Here is a 25850-nt window from a genome sequence, read left to right as displayed (position 1 = left end):
AAAGTCATAATTTCACTTAGCACTAACAGTGAATACAAGAACTCAGTCAAGTTTCTCTTAAAGAAATTCACAACAGGAGTAAAGAGAAAAGACAGTGAAGAAGAACCCTCCAATGCTGCCTGTAATACAGTTAGCTGGGCCCAAAACCAACCAATTACTCACCTGTTGGTCAACATGTTTGAGCAGTTGGTATATGCGTAGCAGTCACTGTGCAAGTCAATAAAAGGGTACACAACTTTTCTGAAAAAGGAACCATGTGGGTATGCATGACTTAGTAAAAAAACAGTGAAAAAATGTCTTGCCTCTAACCGATCATGTGGCTTTGGGCAAGTTGCAGCCTCGCTGGGTCTTGGTTCCCTCTTCTCTCAAAAGTAGAAGTTACACTGTAGATGATGTTTATACTTTTAAAGTGTCTTTCTTACTATGTGAACCTCCCTGAATACCCACAGTAACACTATAAATAATATTATTATTTCCGTTTCATAGGTGAGGAGCCAAGCCTGAAATTGCTTCATCCGCCAAAGTCAGTACTGGTCTGGCTACTGACTTCATGCTTCTCCCACCACATCACAGCACATTATGCCACCCAGTCTCCAAGGTCCACTCACCTCTGTAGCTCTCCCTGCATTTTTCCAAGCTGTTTGTTCCCTCTGCCTAGAATGCACTTCCCCAACTTATGCTTGTTGAAGTTCATCATTAAAGATCCAGTTTAAATACCATCCTCTTGATTGAAATTAATTTCTCCTCTGTGCCTTCTCATAGAAACTTGCTTGAATAGTACTTTTATAGTACTTGTTTAAGTCTATTTTGTAGAGAAATATTATGCCTGTGTTTAACTTCCCAACCAGTCTGTGAGATGAGCAGACGATTCTCCTTGTTTCCTCCCAGCACCAAGTACAGTAGCTCCCACACAGTGTATGCTCATTTTCCACTGAATTAAATGTACAGCTTTGGAACTAGGAGTCAGAGTGCGTGATTTCTAGACCACCAAGTGGCATGACTGCTCACGTGGTGTTATGCTGTTCAGTGTATTCATGGACTTTGCCAATCCCTCCTTTGACCCTAAGGCCCACATGCTATTGATTTCCTTTGGAGAGGTAGGGGTGTGTGTGTGTGTGTGTGTTTGTGTGTGTGCGTGCATGTCCACATGCATATGAGATGAATGGGTCAGGGGAGAGTCAAGGACACGATATGGCAAATGGGACTATATATACTTATGAGAATGTAAGAGAATATCTAATTAAAGACTTATTTCTGTAATATTCCAATTGTGAAACTAAACATTTGTTCTTTTTTCTCTAAATGAGTGGTTTTTACAGAGAGAATGTGGTCTCCCTAGACATGAGTGAAATAAAGCAGGCTTTCTAGCTTCTCACTACTCTAGCCATAGTACCACACACATAGACAGTGGAGAGAAGTGAGAGGGAGGCATGTGTCCTTCCAACAGCCAGAAGATCCCAAGAAACTGGTATGTATCTTCCAGTCAAATAAGAAATCCCATAGGGGACTCCAGGTGACATAACAATAAGGATTAAGTGCATGTCTCATCACCCAGATTTTCCCTGTGGGGACCATGGGGCTCCTTCTTTTGTTGGGACCACTGGATATACTGACAACTCTTATTAATAGTGGGCAGAGCACATCCATTTCTTAAAGTGTGGGATGCTAGGTAACTCAGACAACCTCTCTGAAAATAATCAAAAAATGGTAGGTAGTTTTTAAAAAAAAACTTGGGATTCTTTCAAGAACATACAGGAAAGTAAGGATGTCCCAGAAGTCAAAACCTGAGGGGTAAATGGGAAGACAGACAAGCAAAGCCCTGAAGCTGGTGTTCTCTCTGAGATCATTTACCTAAGCCAGGTAATTGTGAGTTTTAGATTTCATACTTCCCAGGACAGGCAAAGCAGGAGAAAGACTAGAAAGTGTGCACACTGGGGAGACTAATAGAAGACCCTAAATAAAACTGGAGGCCAAAGGGTTATAGCCTCAGTGAAGAATGAATTAGAAATCCCGCCACCTAGGAAGAGGAAAAAAAGTAATGATTTCAAACCTGGGAGGTGAGTAAAGGAAAAATTCTCCCCTAAAAATTCATAACCATTAGCCAGCCCTCAAAAGTGTCTGATGTCCAAATTCATTATTATCAGACTTCTCTAAAAAGTCCTAAGTCAAAAATGTAGTTATAAAATGTAGTTATAAAAAGATCCCACGTTTGTAGCATACCCTATCACTTTCATATCCTCTCTAAAGGTACCCATCTTCAACCCAGGCATAAAATAATTCCCACAGATATATTCTAAGGAGTGTCAACTTGGAGTAAGTTTTTTTAAAAACAAATCGCAAAATAGTAGAAGAAAACAAGGTACCATGAGTGAGAGTCAGTAGAAACAACAACAGATCAATCAGATTTGTCAAGGCTTCAGTGCTAGAATTATCAGTCACAGGTTATAAAATAAGTATGCTAAATCTGTTTTAAGAAATAAAAGTGAGAATTAAAAATGTGAGTAAGGAGCAAGAGACTATCAAAATTACCAAGCAAACTTGAAAAAGAGTGAAATAGAATTTCTAGAAATCAAATATAATTGAAATTTTTTGATGGCTTTCATTTTCAGCAGTATGGTGGATTACATACCTGAACTAACCCTCCCATCAACTATAATTCAAAATGCTAGATAAACTTTTCAATCCTCCTAAATGCATCCATGAGTTGCTAAAAATGTAAAGAAAAGTAAGCTCAATATCTAAGTGAAGGAGTGAGCCTAGAATGGTAATGGAGACCAAGCCAGTTTTGTGAACATGAGCATCAATTTTCTCAGCTTTTAGGAATTGAGAAACAGTTACAAGTTAGGTATTCTAACAGAAGACCTCTGCATAGAGTGAGGACCCCAGAGAACCACATATTTAACATGAAACAAAATCAATTGTGTCAAACTCTGTATTTGCATGGAGGTGGGGGGTATTATCTCCACTAAACATCAGAGCTCAAGCACATGTTCATACTATTTGGATCGTTCAAAAAACCTCGAGCCCAGAACTCAAAATGGTCCCAAGCTGGCACAAGCAAATGCAAATCCACTCCACAGAAACCCACCTCCATCCTAGGCACTGAATTTTCAAAGATAAGATGCCAAAGAAGAAAGAGCTTTCAGTTAAAAATTATTAAATTAGCATGGAAGCTTGCACCATGAGTGAAATCCTGCAAAAATAGCAGGCAGAAAAACAAAACTTGCAAATACATTACAAATTAGAATTATCATATAAGAATAAGAAATGAGTAATAAAATTTCAGTAATAGAAACCTGAAAACTCAAGAACAAAAATTGAAAAATAAACTAAGTAGAACTCCTAGAAGTCAAAAATAATCCCAAATGGATTACAGATTTAAATATGAAGGAAAACCTATTTTTATAAACCCAGGGTAGCAAAAAAATTACTTAAACACTTACAAAAAGTGTCAACCATAAAAAGATACATTTATATTAAAATTAAGAAATCTTCTGTTCCTTAATAGAATTAAGAAAGTGAAAAGAAAAGCACAACATGAGAAAAGATACTTGCAGGATATATAAATAGACAAAGGATTATATCCAGAATAGTGACTCTACTCTACATATCAATAGAAAATAATAGAAAAAAATGAATGAAAAACTTGCCCAGGCAATTCACAGAATAAATATGAATGGCTGACACGCATATGAAAATTATGCTTACACACATTGCAATCAGAGAGATGAAAATTAAAATCACAACAATAAATGCTTTCACTATTAGCCAATTGTAAATAAAAATAGCATACTGAATTATGGTGGTCAGGTCTTTCCCATGTGTTATTGTAATAGTGAATAAGTCTCATGACATCTGACGGTATTATTATATGGGGGAGTTTCCCTGCACAAGCTCTTTTTGCCTGCCACCATCCACATGAGATATGACTTGCTCCTCCTTGACTTCCATCATAATTGTGAGGCCTCCCCAGCTATGTGGAACTGTGAGTCCAATTAAACTTATTTCTTTTGTAAATTGCCCAATCTCAGGTATGTCTTTATCAGCAGTGTGAAAACGGACAAGTGCAGAAAATTTGTACCAGTAGAGTGAGGTGTTGCTGAAAAGATACCCAAAAATGTGGAGGCAACTATGGAACTGGGTAACAGGCAGAGGTTGGAAAAGTTTGGAGGGCTCAGAAGAAGACAGGAAAATGTGGGAAAGTTTGGAACTTCCTAGAGTCTCGTTGAATGGCTTTGACAAAATTGCTGATAGTGATATGAACAATAACGTCCAGGCTGAGGTGGTCTCAGATGGAGATGAGGAATTTGTTGGGAACTGGTGACTCTTGTGTGTTTTAGCAAAGAGACTGGCAGCATTGTGCCCCTGCCCTAGATATTTGTGGAGCTTTGAACTTGAGAGAGATGATTTAAGGTATCTGGTGGAAGAAACTTCTAAGCTTCAAAGCATTCAAGAGGTGACCTGTGTGCTGTTAAAAGCTTTCAGTTTTAAAAGGGAAACAGAGCATAAAACTTTGGAAAATTTTCAGCCTGACTATGTGATAGAAAATAATATCCCATTTTCTGAGGAGAAATTCAAGCCAGCTGCAGAAATCTGCATAAGTAACAAGGAGCCAAATATTCGTCCCCAAGACAATGGGGAAAATGTCTCCAGGGCATGTCAGAGGTCTTCATGGAAGTCTGTTCCATCACAGGCCAGGAGGCCTAAGAGGAAAAAATGGTTTCATGGTCTAGGCCCAGGGTTCCCGTGCTGTGTGCAGCCTAAGGACTTGGTACCCTGCATCCCAGCCGCTCCAGCCATGACTCAAAGGGGCCAAGGTACAGCTTGGGCTGTTGCTTCAGTGGGTGGATGCCCCACGCCTTAGCAGCTTCCACATGGTGTTGAGCCTGCAGGTGCATAGAAATCAAGAATTGAGGTTTGGGAACCTCTGCCTAGATTTCAGAGGATGCATGGAAATGCCTGGATGTCCAGGAAAAAGTTTTCTGCAGAAGCAGCGCCCTCATGGAGAACGTCTGCTAGGGCAGTGTGGAAAGGAAATGTGGGGTCAGTGCCTCCACACAGAGTCCCTACTGGGGCACTGCCTAGTGGAGCTGTGAGAAGAGGGCCACCATTCTCCAGACCCCAGAATCCATCAACAGCTTGCACCATGCACTTGGAAAAGCCCAGACACTCAATGCCAGCCCATGAAAGCAGCTGGGAGGGAGGCTGTACCCTGCAAAGCCACAGGGGCAGAGCTGCCCAAGACCATGGGAACCCACCTCTTGCATCAGCATGACCCAGACATGAGACATGGAGTCAAAGGGTATCATTTTGGAACTTTAAGGTTTGACTGCCCTGCTGGATTTCATACTTGCATGGGGCCTGTAACCCCTTTGTTTTGGCCAATTTCTCCCATTTGGAATGGCTGTACCCCCATTGTATCTAGGGAGTAATTAACCTGCTTTTGATTTTGTAGGCTCATAGGCAGAATGGACTTCCCTTGTCTCAGATGAGACTTTGGACTTGGACTTTTGGGTTAATGCTGAAATTAGTTGAGATTTTGAGGGACTCTTGGGAAGGCATGATTGGTTTTGAAATGTGAAGATATAAGATTTGGGAGGGGCCGGGGCAGAATAACATGGTTTGGCTCTGTGTCCAAACCATATCTCATCTTATAGCTCCCATAATTCCCGCATTGTTGGGGGGACTTGATGGCAGATGATTGAATTATGGGGGCAGGTCTTTCCTGTGTGTTCTTGTAATAGTAAGTAAGTCTCACAAGATCTGATGGTATCATAAGGGGGAGTTTCCCTGCGCAAGCTCTCTTTGCCTGCCACCATCCACATCAGATGTGACTTGCTCCACCTTGCCTTCCATCATGATTGTGAAGTCTTCCCAGCCATGTGGAACTGTGAGTCCAATTAAACCTCCTTCTTTTGTAAATTGCCCAGTCTTGGGTATGTCATTATCAGCAGCATGAAAACAGACTAATAGAGCATGTATAGCCACATTGGAAAATATTTTCACATTAATAAAGGTGAAAATACATATTTTCTATGACTTTGCGATTCCATTTGCATACATTTAAGGGTTTCAAAGTCTTTGGGCTTCACCCACAGTAAAAGCATAAAAAAATACATTGTACATTGGGACCGAGCACACGTGTACATTCACACATGCACTCACTGAGATATGCACTACAGGCACACTGTGCAACTGTAGGAGGGACTGTTCACATTGCAGCCACAGCCCTGAAATGTATGTGATGTGAGGAGTGAGGGGTGTGTGTGTGTGTGTGTGTGTGTGTATGCACACAAGTGAGTATGGGTATGTTCATAAAGAGATCTATAAATAACTCTAACAAAGATTTCAGAAAACAGTTCTTGCCCTTTTAAAATATGTATTCTTTCTATGTGAGGCACATTCCAATACATTCAACTTTATTTAAATCCATTTTTTAAAATGCTAATCAGGAAGTGACCCATCATCCACAGTTTGCAAAATGCTCTCATATATGTGCACCAGGAAACATACAAAAATGTTCATGGCAGCCTTGCTTCATAATAGCCCTGAATCAGAAAAAAGCTTAATGTCTGTCAAAAGAATGAATAAAAATATTATGGTCTATTTTTATAGTGTAAAACTCTTCAGCAGTGGAAATGAATAAACTACAGCTACATGTGACTATAGGGATGAATCTCAGGAAGACAAATGCTGAGTGAAAAAAGTCTTAGAAGAATACATATATAAAATATATACATACAGTATAGTATCATGCTATCTATGCTGAATTATTTTTAATTTTTAAAGTAAGTTCTAAATGTGATAACATGGCCTGTGCTTAATTTAAAGCCTACTGCCCTCAACTAATTCAGGTCACAAGGAGGTTACTAAGTGGAGATAGTTCTGCGTACACAGCTGCTGATGCATAAGGAACTAAAATTGACAAAAGAAATTTTCTAGTGGTTCCCTCCAATATGAAGAACTTCTGCAAAGTAAATTCCACTACAGGGATGTTGCCTTTCTCCCTATTATATCTTCAGAATCTAGAATGCCTGGCACTTAACATATACAGGAAGGAAGGAAGGAAGGGAGGGAGGGAGGGAGGGAGGGAGGGAGGGAGGGAGGGAGGGAGGGAGGGAGGGAGGGAGGAAGGAAGGAAGGAAGGAAGGGAGAGAGGGAGGGAGGGAGGGAGGAAGAAAGGAAGAAACGACAGAAGGAAGGTCGTGTCCATGGTGTTTACATATTTGAAGCATTTAAATCCCTATTGCATAGTCTGTAGAGTTGCAAGTCCTGCGAATGAGTCAAGGCTCCAAGCATTATAACCTTGAGCAAGTCAACTAAGTGCTGGGAATCTGTTTTCTTGGGGTCTAAAGGGGAACATGCCCTATAGCAGTGTGGCAGTGAGGTTCAAGTGCAACAATGCTTGGAAAATGGTTGGTCACCTGTTAAAGTTTTATGCAAATGTTGTTTCCCAAATGTTTTGGCTCCAAGGTCTTAGACCTCCTTGTAAACAAGTTTCTGGATCATTGGCCTTCAGAGGGCCCTGGGGCTGTAAACCCCTCCCCCTCCTGCTGGCCATTAACTGAAACCCCTCAAATGGCAGACAGTCTTTCTCCTGCAATCAGAGATAAGGATACAGAAAGGGTGTTGACAATAAGCTTCACCTGCCTCACAGAGCAGCACAGGTACTGTATTGCTGAATGGGTGTGAATGAAGACTGTGATGGGGTGAAGATGACCTGCTTACCTCAGGGGGCACAGCCAGGTCAGGAATGAAATTGAGAGGTCAAGAAATTGAGAGGGCCCCAGGGGCTAGAGGGTGGGCTGGAATCCAAACCCATTCTTCACCTTAGGAGAAACGCCTTCCCCTGTGCCACTCACTCACTCATATTCCCCTTTCCCTTACTCCCCACCTTCTCATCAGTTCCCCCCCACCCCACTTCCAGTCTAAAATGTTGGAGGTTTAGGAGTCCTGTCCAATCTGAGCCTAGCTGCACCCAGCAGGCAAGTGGACCACTAGGACACAGGGACAGAAGAGCCATGCCCATGTCTCAAGTCTTTCCGGCCATGTATCAGAGCCCAGGTCAGAAGAACTGGGGCAGCCCTTCCATGGCCATACCTGCAGGAGAAGCCCACTTGCTGCCAACGGGCCTGCCTGCCATCATCTCCTGAGCAGAGCCTCTGCTGGGAGTTCTAGCACCAACATCCTTCCCTCTACTGCCTAGCACCTGTCCCAGGACAGCACACGTGCTTCACACCCAAAGGGCCAGGAGTTGGGACACTGCTGAGAGGCTTCTAGGTCAATGAGACTCAGGTTGCAGAGTGAGTGGCAGCAGCAACAATAGCTGTAGCCAAAAGTCCCCAGGAGTGTGGGATTTAGAGCCATTTGGAGGGTAGAGTCAGTATTGGCCAAACTGAAGGGTCAAAGAGAGACAGTGGTGAGAGATAACAGTAGCAATGATAAAATAATAAGAGCCCCATATTACTGTATGATTATATGTGCCAAGTGCTTTATGTACATGGCGTCCTTAATTATTTCAACTGCCTTAGGTATAGGGACTGATATTATACCCATTCTACAGAGGCACAAGGAGTTTCACACAGATAATGGGGTACAGAGCTAATCTTATGAACTCGTGGTACCTGACTCCAGAACCCATTGTCCTTACCATTCTTCTCTTCTGCCCATTGAGAATAGAAATCTGTTTCTGTGGTTGGGTTTCTGACTTGAGTCCACAGGGCATGTTATAAAGCCAAGACCACAGCAGCACCAGAATAGTCGGACCAAGCCCTCTAGGATTAGCAGATATTAGTGCTTGTAAGTGCTTGCTGCTGGCTGGGAGCCAGGCATATAAAAGTGAACTAGACAGACCCAGCCCACTCCTTGCCTGCCTGTATAGCCTACAATATAGCCTACGATATAGCCTGGTGGGAGCTCTGAAAGCCTCTAAGAAGGGAAGAGGCCCCAGACATGGAAGGAGGCTCAGCAGACTTCTTGGAGGAAGTAATATCTAATCTGAAATGTGAAGGATGAGTAAATTAGTCAGGGGTGTGTGTGTGTGTGTGTGTGTGTGTGTGTGTTTGTGTGTGTACATGGGAAGGTAGGGGAGGGGTGAAGGGCAAAGAATCTATGCAAATGCCTAGAGGCAGGAGAGAGGTTGGCAGGCTGGAGGAAGTGGTGGTCTAGGGACTGGAACTTGGAGTGCAAAGGGAAGTAGAGGAAATGGGAAAAGAGAAGCCTTAGCTGTTTGAAGCTGGCAGCAGCATTATAAAATTTGCCTTCAGAATGTTCATTGTGGCTTCAGGGTGCACATGAAAAAAGAACAGCTTTACCCACTGATCCCCTTGCAGCAGAGGACAGGCAAAAAAACACTGTTATTATGGATGCAGGGCAGGGCTTCAAAGGAGGGCCTAGAGAAGGCTCACAGAGCCTCCTCCTGTGCTGACTCATGAAGGCCCTGTAAGCATGCCCTCCAAGAAAAAGGACCAGGCATTGTGGCTAGAGGCTTATGGGGCAAGAAACCATGTCTTGCCTTATAGTGACCCATGTGCCCCCTAACAGAAGAATCCATGTGGCACACAGGCAGGCACCATCCTTGGGCTGGCAGGTCTGACCTAGTCAGGAAGCAAACCCAGGGCAAGTAGCAGCAGAGCTCACCATCTCTTCTGGGGAATACTGCAATCCGTCCTTCTGCCTCTGGTCTGTCCTCCTCCAGTCAATCCTCCCCATTGCTGCTGGAGATATCTGGCAAAGATCTGCTTAATAGTCTTCAAAGCAGCAATTGGCAAATTTCTGGAGGTTTAAGCATGATTTAAGACAGTAACACCAAACTGTGCCTCATGTCCTTGCATTCTTCACTTTCACACATTCTCGTTTAAAAATATAATCATTTTTACTTAACAATGCAATAGATGAACCACTAAAAAAAGATTCATTTTATTAAATCGCAACCCTTAAGAACACATCTTTTTAATATTTAGCTTGTTGACATGGGCAGCATGCACAAAGCACAGAAGTGTGTCAGTTGTGTTCATGCACTTGTATATTGCTTGAGTGGAGAGAGCTGAACTCGCTGTACTTTTCATGGAACACCATTTTTATGTGAAAAAAATAACTGACAAACTGAGGTCATGCAGACTTACATATTTAGTAGACATTTTCTCAAAATGAGCAAAGTGAGCCTGTTGTTTCAAGAAAAAAAAATGACCATTTTTGTTGACAGTGATAAAATTTGAGCATTCGAAAGAAAATTAGAATTTTGGAAAGCTTGTATTTGCCTATGAACATGACCGCTCCACAATATTAAAAGACTTTTCTGGTGAGCTCAATGGTGACATTAACAGATTTTTTTAAAAATATGATGTAACCAATGTGTCATCACTTGGGAAGATCTGCCTAAGTGTGAACAATATTTCCAAAAGATCAATGAATAACGTTACAAAAATCAAGCATGGATTAAGAGACCAAAGTGCAAAAGTGACCAGTGGATTTTAAAAAATAGAATTTAGTTTTTTAGGACAGTTTTAGATTTAGAGAAAAATGTGTAAAGATAATACCAAGAGTTCCCACATAACCAACACCCAGTTTCCTTTACTATTAACATATTTTATTAGTATGATACATTTGTTACTATTAATGAACCAATATTGACATATTTTTATTACCTGAAGCTTATATTTTATTCAGGCTTCCTTAGTTTTCACCTAATTTCCTCTTTCTGTTCCAGGATCTCTTCCAGGATACAATGTTACTTCTAGTCATCACATCTCTTTAGGTTCCTGTCAGTCTCACAATTTCTCAGACTTTCCTTGTTTTGATGACCTTGACAGTTTTGAGGGGTACCGGTCAGGTATTTTGCAGAATGTCCCTTAATTTAGATTTTTCTGATTTTTTTCTTATGATTAGACTGGGGTTATGATATTGGGGATGAAGACCATATAGGTAAAGTGTCATTTTCATCACATCATATCAAAGCTACATACTGTCTACGACTGCTGATGTTGGTCTCAATCACCTGGCTGAAGTAGTGTTTGTTAGATTTCTCCACTGTGAAGTTAATTTTTCCTCCCTTTTTGCAGTGTATTCTTTGGAAGGAAGTCACTTTTACAGCTCACATTTAAAGAGTGGGAAGTTAAGCTCCACCTACTTGAAGGCGCAGTATGCATATAAATTATTTGGAATTCACACAGAAGATTTACCTCATTTCTCCTATTTATTAATATAATCATTCATTTATATCAGTGTGGATTTATGGATATTTTATATTTTAGGCTCTAACTCAATACTACCTTTTTAATCGTATTGCTTAAGTTGTTTGAGCTTTGGCCATTGGCAGCTCTTTCAGTTGATTCTTGTGTCCCTGCCTTTGACATACCCACATCGTTGTGAGTTGTGGGGGTGGCGTTTGAGCACCTCCTTACTTTCAGGCACAACAAGATGCTCCAGGCTTGTCTTGTATATTTCAGGCTCCATTCCCACAAGAATCAGCCATTTCTCCCAGGAGCCCAAGTTTCTTTTACATTACAGAATGATATTAGAAACCAAGATCTAGGAAAGGGGTACTGATGTACTTTAATGTAACAGAGAACGTCGTTTCAGATTCAAATAAATTTAAGAAACTACACCTTTTCAGTCTGGGGTGTAATATGAGCGAAGAATATCCGCATGACCTTTAAAAAAGGCTACTAAAATACTACTCCCTACATATACATATTGTTGCATGTGTATGAAACCAGATTTAACATACCACAGCAGACTGACCGCTGCAGACTGAGAATCTGGCTGTCCTCTATTGAGAGAGACATTAAGAAGATGTACAAGCATCGAAAACAAATGGAAGAATAAATTATTTTTTGTTTTAGACAATACAGTTATTTCTTTTAAAATATGGGATTTATGCCAACCTATAATGAGTTTTTTATTGTTACTTTAAATTAATAAATAAACGTTTTAAAATGTTGTTTGTTTAAATTTCTAAAATGGCAAATCCCAATAGATGCAATGTATATAAAAATTTCTTTGTGGTCATCAATAATTTTTTTAAAAGTAGGTGGATCTGAGACAAAAATGTTTGAGAGCCACTGGCCTAGCCACACCAGACTCATTGTTGTCTCTCTACACCCTCTCGCCTTTCTGGAACCCTTGTCTATCTATACCATGCCGATGCTTAAGTCTATAACGCTCTTCCTTTCCTTGTCCCCAGGCCAACTTCCTCTTACCTCCCAAGACACAGCTCAAACGTCTTCTGTGAAGCATGCCCTGACTCCCCAAATTTAGGTTTACCCTCCCCTGTAATCCCATACCTCTTTCTACAATTTCTATTCTGAATACATGTCTTGCAGTGCTTGTAATTATCTGTTCATGTATGTGTATCTCTTTCTCTCTTAAACAAGAGTAAGGACTTGTCTGATTCATCATTTTACCCTGGTGCAGGGTGAAATGCCAGGCATATATTTGTTGCTCAGAGTACATGTGTTGAAGGAGTAAATAGACAGCTGATCCAGGGACACTCATCTTTTCCAGAGACTGACCAGGCCACTAGGCTGGCCTTACATCTGAGTGAATGTTTCTGTTTCTCCTTCTTTACAGGAAAAAAAGTCAGGCATTTGCCTCTTTTGACATTTAGTTTCATTCAGTAAATATTTTTCAAATGTCTACTACATGTCAGGCACTGTGCTAGGCACTGGGGGAAAGATGATCATGTGGATGTTATGGTCCAGCAGGAAATAACTAGTCACCTTTATGTTTGCCCCTAACCTGCCTTTCGTGGTTAAGAACATCCAGAGTCAGTTCATATAGAGCAGTCAGTTGCATCTAAATTTAGCCCTAATCCTGGGACATAAATAGGACAATGCAAATGCAATTATCCAGTGAATTCAGAGAGTGTAGACAGCTACTGTAGGTAATGGAATGTAGGAAATATTTTATGCAGGCTAGTGGTCAGATTTACCAGTATGCAACAACTCTTTGCCATGATTCTTCTTGAATAATGATGCACAAACTTGACCAAGTCCTTGTTCTCTCATTCTTTTAGCATTTTCTTGCTGGCAGGTATGAGAGTAAAAGGAGAGAAAGAAGAAAATAGAGAGATGATGCAAGAAAGAGAATTCAATTTATGGCACACTTGGCCAGTTAAAGGGAGTTAAATGCTAATAATTTTTAGTTGCAATTGAGCTATTTGTTCAGATATTTCAAGCTAAAACTACAACAACTTCCTTTTGGCCACTGACCCAGCGTTTGAAATTCGGTGTCCCAGGCTAGGTGAAGTGGCTCATGCCTGTAATCCCGGCACTTTGGGAGACCGAGGCTGGTGCATCACCTGAGGTCAGGGGTTCAAGACAAGCCTGACCAACATGGTGAAACCCTGTCTCTACTAAAAATACAAAAATTAGCTGGGCATGGTAGCACATGCCTGTAATCCCAGCTACTTGGGAGGCTGAAGCAGGAGAATTGCTTGAACGCAGGAGGCAGAGGTTACAGTGAGCCGAAATTGTGCCATTGCACTCCAGCTTGGCCAACAAGAGTGATACTCCGCATCTAAAAAAAAAGAAAGAAAGAAAGAAAAAAGAAATTCTGTGTCCCATATTGTCTAAATGTGTACCGTCTAATATAGTAGCCACTACCTAAATCTGGCTAGTAGGATATGTTGAAACACAGTTTAAGGGATATATTGGGTTTAATAATATATATTATTAAAATTAATATCTATTTCTTTTTTATCTTTTTCACATGGCTATGGGAAAATTCTAAATTACATAGGTGGCTGACATCATATTCCTGTTGGATATTGTGGATCCAGCCTCAACTCACCATCTTACATTCAGGTTAACAGAGTTCTGCTTCCAGTCATCCCTCTTCCCTATTCTCCTTTTCGCTTGGTCAAAAACTCCGCCATTTAACTCCAAGCCACAGGTCCTCTGCCTGCTTTTGCAAAGCAAGGTAATTAATGTAAGATCACTCAGAGCAAGCTCTTTCCCTCTCCTGATAACATCACATGGAACTCCTCACCTAAAAGGCAATCTCCAAGCAAATCTCAGGCTGGTTATCAGGCAACATCTGAGGACAAAGGAGGGGTTGTTGATGGACTGTTCCAATTCTTCCAGGAAGGTCAATCCCAATCCATCTGTTCTCTCCTCACCCTCCCGCACCTGAACAGACTTTCATTCTCCCTGCAAACCTCTTCACAAAGAAGACCCCTCATCTCTGAGACTCCCCAGCATCCTGCTTTTCCAGAGTCTCATTAGCTCTGGAATAATGGCAGGCATGGAGCGGCCTCCTTAGAGAACTCGCTCTGAGGAGCTCCCCTCACCAGGCTGAATCCCAGGCACATGCCTGACATCCCATAGGGCTGGTTCACACCCACTTCCATGTTGTGTTTGTATTTGTCAAAGGAGGACAGGATGTGGCAGGATGTACTCAGTATTCCCTCATTATTTTCCTGTTATACAAGGGAAAGACACAGATAGTTAACATTTATTATTTACTATGAAGAAAATGAGGCTTAGAAAAATTGAGTAACTTGTCCAAATTTACATTAGGTTTAAGGAACAGAACCAGGATTGGAACACAAAGTGCTGGCTCCACATTTTATTTAGCTAATAGCTAGAGTAGCAACTACCGGGTAGAAGAAAAGGGACTTTTTGAGTTGTGTTTGCTTTTTTGCCATGGTCTTTTTTAAATTTTTTTATTGATATATAATATTTGCACATTTTTATGGGTTTTGTGTGGTATTTTGTAACATGCATAGAATGTGTGTGTGTAGGGGAATGAAGAGAGGTTGGTTAATAGGTACAAACATACCCAGTTAGTTAGAAGGAGTAAGTTCCAATGTACAATGACAGAGTAAGGTGACTACAGTTAACAACAATGTACTGTGTATTTCAGAATAGCTAGAAGTGTTTGGCACTGCCATGTTCCCAGTTACTTAGGCTCCAAATGTCATTAGCTCTCCCCCTCTCTTCTTCCCTTGTCTGATCAGTGATCAAGTCCTGTGACTTTTGCCACTGAATGATTCCTGAAAGGAGTACCCTTTTATCCCCATTCCCATTCCCATTGCTCTCTACCATGGCATTGCTTTGCATCCAGAGTGACTATAATATTTGCCACCACATTCCAGGCAGCTACTGATTTTGCACTTCTATTCATCATACCAATCTGGCTAGCAGGCATCTTTATCCACATTCACCGATAAGGAAACAACAATTGGAGAGGGAAAGAATGTGTGGCATTGAGTGGCAGGATTATACCTTAAGTATGCACTCTTCCCATGCTGGTTTCCCATCTCAATATCATGAGAAAAGAAATAACCGAAGCCATTTCTAAGTTGTGTTGGTTTATCCATTGGCCAAGGTCTGATGAAAGGTGAAAGTTTAACCCAAAAAATGTAATCCAAACAGGCATAGTGGCAAAGGGGGCTTAGGAGTGACTTCGTGGGTTTGAACCCTAGTTGTTGCAAATATCTGACTGCTGGAGGTTGTAGTATCCAGTTGGCTGACATGTTGGAGTCTAGACTTGTTGGGATTTATACTTAAGTCTCTGTTATACTACTGACTGTATTTTGTTTTATATTTATTTGTCTTATATAGATTGTTAGTCTTATATATTTTGTTAAATAAATATGCTATAATTAATAATATGCCTTATCTCCTTACTAAGCTTTAAGTTTTCTAAGGATAGAAGCTGTGTCTTTGTCTTTATCACATCTCATAGCAGTGCCTACTTCTGGCAGATGCTCAATAAAGATTTGTCGAATTGAATAATTTCTGATGCCCAGTGGGTGAAGTCCAATCTGTTAAGGAGGCATCTGACATCCTTCCCAATCAAGACAGCCCTAATTTCATAGCCTCACGCCTGTCATTTCTCAACTCCTCTTCCCCACGCCTCCAGTGTTCCAGCCATAATGGCTGTCTTCCCCATAAACAGTGTGTTTTGCTCATGCTCTAATTATTTCCTCTTTTTGGATTGTCCTTCTCCACCTTGCATTCCTGGCATTCTCATCTTTCCAGGCCCAGGTGAAATATCACCTCCACCATGATGTTATTCCTAACTCCCTTCCCCTCTGTGCCTCTTTGGAATTCTGTATACACTTTCATTAAAAGCCCAGTTCTAACAATCCATTTACAAATATTTTCTCCCCAGCTAGAATGATACTATGTAAGATAATTTTCAGAACCTAGGGTGACAGGCAAATATATAGCCTCTAAAATATTATTTTATCATAGGAGAATTAAACAGAGACAAAAAGAGTGAGGACCAGGATATAGAAAAAATGTTTTGATCAGAAATATAATGAAGAAAAGCTTTTCCAGTTAAAAAAGGGATTCCTGACTTGATTAGAGGAAAAAGGAGAAAGGACGAGAACCTACTCAGGCTTCCTGCTAAGGCTGTCAGAAGACTCAAAAGAAATGACTTCACAGCATGCCCAGGTTTGCAGCAGGACCACAGCAGTTATGTAGAAAGACATCGATGGCATTGACTGTGGTGAAAGGTACCTCAAGGTGACGGCAGAGAGCCAGTAACTGATGAGTTCCTTTCTCTAACTCCTCCACCACTTTGGCTTTACCCAAGACCAAAACTATAAGTGGCCATGAGGTTGGAGAGGGAAACTCAACCTTGATGAAACTAGACACTAGGTTGCCATATAGAAAATAATTATTTTTTACAAAGTTGTTTCCAAACTAAAATTTATACTCATAGTGACTGGCACAGAGATAGTTCTTTAAAAGTTTGTCTTGAATATTGAGTGGATGAATGAATGAATACAGATTGGCCATACAAGTACAGAACTTTTTATGGTGTGCCTAATGAGTATTCAGTTGTTGGAATTTTAGAAAACAATACGTAACATAAATGCCTTTGCTTCCCAGATTGCAACTAACTGGTAAATACTCAAAGAAATTGGCCAAATTCAAATTTTTTAAAAATCAGCTTTATTGGTATATCTAAGGGATGAAACTTAAATCTGTAGCCACAGTCAGGATCCCTAATGCAATCTCTTTGAATGGAACTCTCCCTCAAACTGTGTTTCTGCCTCAGTAACCTTCCACATGGATGAAACAAGAACACCCATATGCTGAGTCCAGGTCACAGAAAGACACCAATTACCCACAGGCCCCACAGGACTGAGCCAGGCATGCTTAGCTTCTTCTCCCCAATCACCCATCAGATACTTCATAGTCTTCCCATAAGGAGAAGCCAGTTAAGGGTGAGGAGAAAGTCAGGAGTGTTTCTCTAGCTGAAATCACACAGAGTCATGAGCTCAGAAGAGTAAAGCCGCCTCTCTAAAGTCAATACACAGCTGGTTATTGGCATGATGTATGAACAAATTCAATCCACTTGGCTTCCCAAATGCCTTAATCCTCTCCTGATAACGATCAAATTGGTCCTCTCCTCAGGCGTGTCTGTCCATTCAAGGTGGAATGGTGTAGGTCGGGTGCTATGGTGTCTCTAAGTTCTTGTTCCTACTTCAGAATAGGAGCAAACTTACTTAGAGTAATACTTCAGTCTCCTCATTTCTGCTTTCTCCCCCAAATTATATCAGATGGTTGGAAGAAGCATTCTTCTTATTATAGGAGATGAAAAGAACATTTTGAGTCTCCTTAACTCCCATCTCTCCTGGATCCCAGCACACAAATACAACCATTCTCAGACTTTGTTCAAATTATAACATAGAGCCGAAATTAAGGGAAAATAACTGGCCAGCCAAGGGATTGTGACTTCTAGCCAAACCACCTTGTAAATATGTGTTTGTGTACATACATATGTGTATGCAAGCATATGTGTGCATACAAACACATATATACATGTGTGTATATGAATATTGTGATTTTTAAAGTTGCACTGGTGGCTAGAACTGGGGTCTGTAGGAAACAATGCATAGAATTGCCTGTTCATTCTCCTTTAGGAGGCTGAGTAATTTAATGAAATTCCTCATGGGACGTAGATGCCCAAATAGGGAGACAGAGAAGTTTGTTGAGATGGAGTGGGCAAGAAAACAAACCACCTTGATCTTCCTTTCTTTAAGGGATGAGAGGAACCAGCTGTAGGGTCTGTGCTTTTTAGATCATCTATGTATTCTAAAGTCATGAGACAATCATTCCATCCTCTATCTGCCTTGCCTCAGTTAATTCCCATTACCCAAGAATATATTGTCTGGACTTTTCAATATTTAACTTAGTAGCATAAGGAAACAAAATGGGCTTAGAGTTCTTCCAAATTGGGTTTGTCTTTGGGTATTAGTTAAGATTAGGTTTGGCTATGAGTCAAAGAAACACAAATAACTGTAACTTAAAAAAAGAAATAAGTTTATCTCTCATATACAGCTGTTTCTTAATATCTGTAGGAGACTGGTTCCAGGACTCTCTGAGGTTACCAAAATCCATGTATGCTCAGTTCCCTTATATAAAATATTATAGTATTTGCATATAACCTATGTATATCCTCTTGTATACTTTAAATCATCTCTAAATTACTTATAATACCTAACACAATGTAAATGCTATACAGATAATTATTACAGTGTATTGTTTAAGGACAAGAAAAAAAGTCTGTACATGCTCAGTAGAGATGCAATTTTTTTCTAAATATTTTCTATCTGTGATTGTTTTAATCCATGAATGTGGAACCCATGAATATGAAAGGCAGACTGTATATATAAATCAAAATGTAGATAGTACAGGACTGGAATGGCAGCTTGGCTCCCAGAAGTTCTCAGGAATCCAGGCTTCGTTCTACACTGTTTCACCATGTGTGGCCTCCATTCTGGAGACCAACTCATGGCCTAATATAGTTGCTCCAGCTCCAGCCACCACATCTGCACCCCATCCAGGAAGACAGAAGTGACACAGAAAGGAAAAGAAGAACACTTGCCAGCTGTTTTTAAAGGAAGGTACCTAAAAGATGCCATATGACACTTTTGCTTCTGCCAGCTAAAAATAGAGGGTCTTATTTTAGGGGAGAATAGATATGAGGAATGACTAGCAGCCTCAGCTGCACCTTGAAACACAGTTATCTGTATCAGGAAATTACTGGCAACATGCTCCTATCACCAACACCTTCATCATCTGCTTCACTCACTGACTCAAATTCCACCATTAGTCAACCCACCACTCCAACCAGAATGGTCTCTGTATACTCACTTATAAAGATGCCTTGCAACCTTTCCTCCATACTTTTACCTACACTGGTCCTATTGCTTGGAATGCCCTCCCTCCCTCTCTCTACCTATCTAAATTCTACCCATCTTTGAAGGCTCATCTCAAGCCTTACCTTCTTGGAAAAGCCTCCTCTTCCCTTCCTTTGTCCCAATAAGAGCTCTCTTTCTGAACTCCCATAGCTCACATTATCTACACTAGTCATCTGACTCTTGGCATACATAGACATATATGTTTAGCTCACATGCATGTCTTTCACCTTCAACTAGATTGTAAACTCCTTGGAGGCAGGAAAACTATCATGACTTCTTTGCACCTTTCCGAGTACCTAGGCATACATATGCTTCTAAAACTTCTATATACCTGGCCACTTGTAAGTCAGGGTTGGGGGAATTAGCATAAGACCATGAGCCAAGAGAAATGAATCAGAAACTCAGCTCTGACCCTAACTAGGACTGTAACCCTGGGCAAGGAACTTAACTTCTCTGAGCTTCAGATTTCTCATGTATAAAATACAAAAAGACCTGCCTAACCTAGTCCAAAGGGCTATGTTAAGGAATACACACACACACACACACCCTTGGCATAAGGCAAACACCACATAAACCGTATGTCTGTAGTTTCTGTCCGAGTTTTTGTTTTGTTTTGTTTTTTTACTGTAAGCAATAGAAGCCAACAGCTCTTGCTAACTTGAGCAAAAATAGTCTTTATTGTAATAGCAGAGCAGATTGCTCACAGAATCAAAGTGTGTCTGGGGTCCAGACCAGTCTTGGAAAGAGATGGGGTGCAGGGCAGCTCTGGGGTCCAGGCAGCAAGAACTGTTTGACCAGCTTGTCAGGTGCATTGCCAGAAATGAACTAGCTCCAAGTTTCCAATGTTATGCCATTCCATGAGATTCACGTTCTGGGAGAGATTGGTTGGCCAAGCTTTGGGTATATGCTCCCACTCCTTGGTTACAGCAGACCAGATAACCTTGATTCATGGTCCCACAAGGACTACCTATGCACAATAGAGGAAGGTCAAGTCCCCAAAGGAAATCAGAGTGATGTTATCAGAAGTAGGGTGAATGGATGCTGGGTGGTCAGAAAGCAGTAAATATCCACTATAGGGCTTAATAACCATGTGTTGATTGAGTGACAGTGGCCCATTCCTTTAATTCTGAAGACATTTTGCACTATAAGATAGTACAAGTGATTTCTTTAGACCTTATCAGTGAACACCTTGGAGAGCATCAGTTTATCAGATTCTCTCTACCAATGGCAATTAGAACAAGGTCTTACAGAAAAGGGAAACAGAATGACTCCCTGATGGAGGGAGAGCACTAGGAGAGAGAAATAAAATCTCAGCTCTGTCATCATGTGCTCAGAGAAATCTTTTCTGACCTTCCTGACTAGGTCAAGCCTCCCTCCATTCTACTTTCTTATAGTTCTGTGTCTTCTCCTTTGTGTCTAATACAGTGCAAGTTAAATTTGAGTTTTCAATTAATGACCATTTCTCCTATAAGTTGTAAACTCTGAGGGCAGGGCCAATGTCTTTCTGCTCACTTCTGAGTTTCTGTTACATATTCCAGAGCCTGGCATATTCTAAATACTTAGTAAATACTTACTGGATGGATGACATGAGTGGATAAATGAATGAATAGGTTCCAACAGGGCCAGAAAAACTGGTCAGCTGCACAAGTATCTGGAGTAGGTCCTTCCAACCACAAATCAGGGGCAGGCACCATCTGTCCCTTCCCAGGCACACGGAGTGGCAGGAAAGAAGTTTAAAGTAGTGCAGATTAGCCAATGCACCATCCACTAGGGGCTGGGCCATGGTAGACTCTTTCCCAGAACCCTCCCCTGAAGGGTAGAAGGCCCATAAGGTGGTGGCAGCAGTCATCCACAGCTGCTGGGAGAGGAAATAAGTTATTTGCACTCTGATCTGGGGCATCCCTTACTTGCTGTGGGCATCTACCCAAGCAGGAGCATTGCTTATGCGGATGCTATGCTCCCCACGTGGCTAATCTGCATGTGTCTCCTGGGACAAAATAATAAGCCCTTCCATTTGTACGGCACTTGAAAGTCTACAGAGCTCTGTCGTAATTTTTTTTTTTTTTTGTACACAACAACCAACTTGTAAGACAGGCAAGTGTCATTGGCTTCATTTTAGAGATGAAAAAATGAAGGCTTGGCATCTTGTTAAGGTTATACATCTAGGGAACTTCAAAGCCAGGTAATCTCCTCATCATCCATGTGTAGAAGGAATATACTTTTAGCATAAAAAATCTCAAGACCTTCTTTTGAGCCCTAAAGATACCTCTTACCTTGTCACTGAACATAATGTTGAAACATGCCAAATAAAGGGATTCAGGGAAACAGGGTGTCAAGTTATGATTCAGTTTTAATTCTTGAGGGTACAGTTTTATTCTAGTTAAATCATATTATTAATAGGTTTCATCCTAGTTTGATTTAGAGGGAGAAAGAAAAAGAGAGAGTGAAAGAGATAGATAGACAAACTTTGATTTCATTTGCAATTCAGTTAAAATTTATTTTGTCTTTGAGTTTGGAACTGACAAATTAACTCCATTTTCTTCCCATTTTTTATTCATTTTAGGTCAACTCGTTTTCTTCAGAGACAGCCTAGGCACAGGCCCTTTGAGGCATGAAGGCTCAACCTGTGGATCCAGGCTCTCCACTCTGAGCCTAGCCCTAAGGCCTTCCCCCTCATGCAGGTCATAAAAAGCAGGTGACAATAGGTGGCTGGAGGAATTTCCTATGACCTGACTCCTCCTTGGGGGTCAGAGATCTGAATGTGTCATCATAATTGGAATTTTATCTGCATGCTTTAAAACAAAACAGCAACCACTCCCCCACAATTCTGGCTCAGGCTCTGTAAGACACACGCTGAGATTTGAGGAGGTGATGGTGAGAAGTGATGCCTTCTGAGCTCAGGTGAACCAGGATGTGTTCTTCTTTTTCCTCAGATAGGGTCTGAGACTCCCAGCAGCCTTTCATCAATGACCAAACTCCAAGAGCAGGTCTGGCCTGCGGTGCAGCAGCTAACACTCATCTGGCCCTTACCATACTCCCAGTGCAGGGCTAAGTGCTTCACACATATTATCTCACCTGTGCTCACAAACCCCCTGAGGTAGCCACAAGTACCATCCCTGAGGAATCAACTCAGCAGAGTGAAGGAAACTGCCCAAGACCACACAGCTAGTAAGTTCAGGAGCTGGGATTGCAATCTAGACTCATCCACTTCCAGTGGGAAGGGGAAAAGAAGAATGGAGACAACCAATCCCCAGTGAAAGCCTGGAAGCCAGGAGCAGAGCCTTCATTGTGCATGGAAGAGAGGTGTGCTTCTAACCCAAACTCCTTCCCAGGTCTTTTATGTGAGTAAAAATATAAATTTCTGTTGTGTTTGAGCTGTTATAATATTTGGGGGTTTATTTGTTGCAGCAGGTAGCATTAGTCCAGGTAGTCCACATAGGCACCTAACCCAGCCTTGTAGGCTTGAGAAGGCCAAGTATGCTGATTCTGAAGACTAGGTAGTTGCCAACTAGGCAAATAAGAGAGGTAAAGGGGTTGTGCCTAGGCTCTCCCAGGAAGCTGGAGTTAGGAACTAAGGCCAGCCCAGTGGAGGCCAGTCTGAGATAAGGCCTCCTCAGTGGGCTCCTCCTGTCAGCCCAGCCTTATAATACATATCTCTCTCCTTCCAGGCCCTCAGCAAGAGGAAGAGCCAGCTTCTAACATATGGTGAGTGAGCCAGAGGTAGGGGTTGCAGGCCTTGAACAATTGCAAGTGGGGGAGAAAACAGACAAAAAGCAATACCACCCTGTGAGTATGTCTCCTGGTCTTATCTCCACACTGTTTCCTGACTTCTTTTCTCCATAGTCCTAATTGCCCACCATACATCACAATTAAAATTGTTGAGAACTTTGGGAGACTCTGTCAGGGAGCCACTGTCTGCTGCCTGGCTCTCCCATCCTGGCTAGGCATCTGCCTTCAGTCCTGCATGAGAAATCCTTCTCCTGCCCCATCACTCTGTTCTGATTTCCAAGCAAATGTTCCCTCATCACATATCACAAACTGCTCTGCCCTGAGGGAACTTGACGGTGGTGATGGAAAGCTCCCACTGCCTCCTTCTGTGGGGTTTTTTTTGTAAAGACTGGAGTCTTTGTCCATCTTGGCAAGAAGTTGAAGACCCTTTTCTCCTTATGTTTTGCTGTAGTCATCCTTTCCATTCATTCAAAGCTTTGCCATAAGCTCATCCCCATGGCTTTGTAGACAAAACTCCCACATCCCCCTGGTTCCCCACCAACCATCCCACCCCTGAATAAACAACAGCTCATTTGTAAGAGATTTTAATTTCATCTTGGTATGCCATTAAGGAGTGGAATAAGGATCTCTATTCATTTTCACTCACATAGTATCTCCTACATTCTCCAACTGGTCTTTACCACAGAAACCTGTGGGGCCATACAGCATCTGCATAATTTTCACTCATCAGACTGGTTTGGGTTTCTTGGTGGTTTGCATAAATTATAAACAAGAGCACAAAAATCACACAACATAGACTCTACCATAAGGGGACATGTTCCCTCTGGCCTTGCCAGAGTGATAGGGACGTGTCTCTGTGTTCAAGTCTCCAATGATGTCCCCAGAAATGAGGCCAAACCTATCCTGGCCCCTCCTGGATGAGTCCACAGTGACCCTCTGTCTTCCCCACCAACTCATTCTGGGTTCCCAGGAGACTTCCTAGCACAGAACAATCCCATCCTAGCACCGCAACTGGAGACCAGGGTGTGGAACTGTCCCCATGTACAATGGCTGCTGGGTCTTCTGTGCCGAGGATCAGAGGAGTGAGTTGGAGGAAGAGCCAAGGGTTTCCACTGGAACCTTCTGCCTCTATGAGTGCCATGAGGTTCTTTAGAAACAGACCCTCTAAAACAAGGGGCCCCAAACTTTTTCTGTAAGGGCCAGACAATACAGATAGCAAATATTTCAGGCTTTCCAGGCCACAGACAGCCTGTTATATATTCTTCTTCTCCTTTTTTTAAATGACCTCAAAAAAAAAGTAAAAACCATTCTTCGCTGGCAAGCCATAGAAAGCAGGCCCGCAAGCAGGAGTTTGCCCAACCCTGCTCCAGAACACCACCAGGCCCTCCTCTATCCCCTCAGCCTTCACCTCCTCCCCACTCTGGGACTCTGGGATCCCTCTGAACTGCTCTGAGCTTGTGTCTCCTTCAGCACAGGCTTTGCAGAGGGACGTCAGCAGGCAGAACTGCCCTCTGGAGTTCAGGAGCCCTCCTGCTCTGCAACCCTATGTACCCTCCTTTGCCAAGTGAGTGGCCTGGTTGTATGTTAAACAAATATCAGATATTAGTCTCAGCCCTGCTCATGTGTCCTGGGAATGAATTAAGCCTTGGTGTTTCCCAGTGAGGTAGGCACATACTATTAGCCTCATCCACATTTGCAGATGCTGAAGCTCAAGAGCTGAACCAATCATCCTAGCACTGCCCAACAACCACTTGTCAGAATTTAAAAGAAAGCCCAGGAGTCTGGGCTTTACATTTTCTCAGAACATGATCAGGGATTATTCTGTCCCACCCCTGCCCAGTGATTCAACCCCAAAGAGAGCAAGAATGCAAGAGAGAACACCATCAGCCACACAGAATTTCTTTCCAGATCTGAAAGACACTCTGAAAACAGAATGAACCCAAGCACTCAAAGCTATGGGGCTAGGTGGAGCAGCCCTCTCTGCCCTGCTGACAAGTCTTGTCAAACTAAAAATAAAGTTTATAAAAGTAAATTATCTCATTTTATAACTTAAGTGCATCAAGCATTTCCTTAAATATAGTTCACACTGAAAATAAAGTTACTTTTGCTGTACAGTTGGTGTCTGTTATAATTAGGAATAAACTTTGAGGGTAAAATACGAAAGGTTACACACTCACACACACACATCTATCTATCTGTCCTTCTGTCTATTGGTGTGTAGATGGATAGACATATGCACCTCTTGACAAGAGCTTCCCCGACATGGTGGCAAGTTGTTAGGAGTCCCTAAGTATCTAGTTTGCATGAGAATGTCTATATTAAAAGTCTCTGTCCTTAATGATAAACACGTCTTCATATCTAATGCTAAGACTCTTATTAGAAACATTAAACTATGCAATCCATAATGTATTCAGTCTTTGGAAATGCTGAGCTACACCATATCATTATACAACAGCATCCCCAACAAAACTCCCTCCCCAACCCACCTCTTCCCTGGCCTCCCTGTCCTAAAGCCAGTGACCCCTCAAAGAATATGGTTGTTCCATATGGGAGCCTAGTCACAGAACTCTAGGGGAAGACTCAAGACGTGAAGTAAGAATTCTGCATGGAGTACAGATGGTCAATGGGGTTTCCCACTCTGGACTGCAGAGGCCCAGCTTCTGAGGTTGCTAGGAAACAGTCACCCAGGTTACTGAGGGAGGTGTCGTCGCTATCCAGGTCATGGAAAAGGGGCTCGGCACCTGAAATGGAGATGAAACACTGGCATGAGGGTCTTGAAGAAGTGACTCATTTCAGTGCTAGGATATTCAGCTGAATTCAACAAGTGTTGCCTGAGCACAGGCTCCAGATGAAACTTTCTACAAAAAGTCTATATTCTCTTTAGGGGGCTCAAGTCCAAAGTGCAACAAGTGAAAACAATCTAAACCAGGATATGACAAAGTGCTAAATTGAGTGC

General features: G+C 41.8%; 1 protein-coding gene across 2 annotated transcripts in view; it reads right to left on the bottom strand.

Moving 5' to 3' along the window:
- Positions 1–20771: 20771 nt before the first annotated feature.
- The window catches only part of LMX1A (LIM homeobox transcription factor 1 alpha), a 157142-nt gene continuing 152063 nt past the window's right edge, over positions 20772–25850 (bottom strand). For both annotated transcript variants that reach the window (XM_057302253.2, XM_003824581.4), the window contains one exon: positions 20772–25635. In XM_057302253.2, coding sequence (XP_057158236.1) covers positions 25475–25635 — 161 coding nt within the window. In that variant the 3' untranslated portion in view covers positions 20772–25474. The remainder of the gene's footprint in view (positions 25636–25850) is intronic.

Source organism: Pan paniscus, chromosome 1, assembly GCF_029289425.2.
Source record: "Pan paniscus chromosome 1, NHGRI_mPanPan1-v2.0_pri, whole genome shotgun sequence".
NCBI classification, from domain to species: Eukaryota; Metazoa; Chordata; class Mammalia; order Primates; family Hominidae; genus Pan; species Pan paniscus.
Note: the sequence above shows the minus strand (reverse complement) of the source record. Positions and strands in the feature narration are given on the sequence as shown.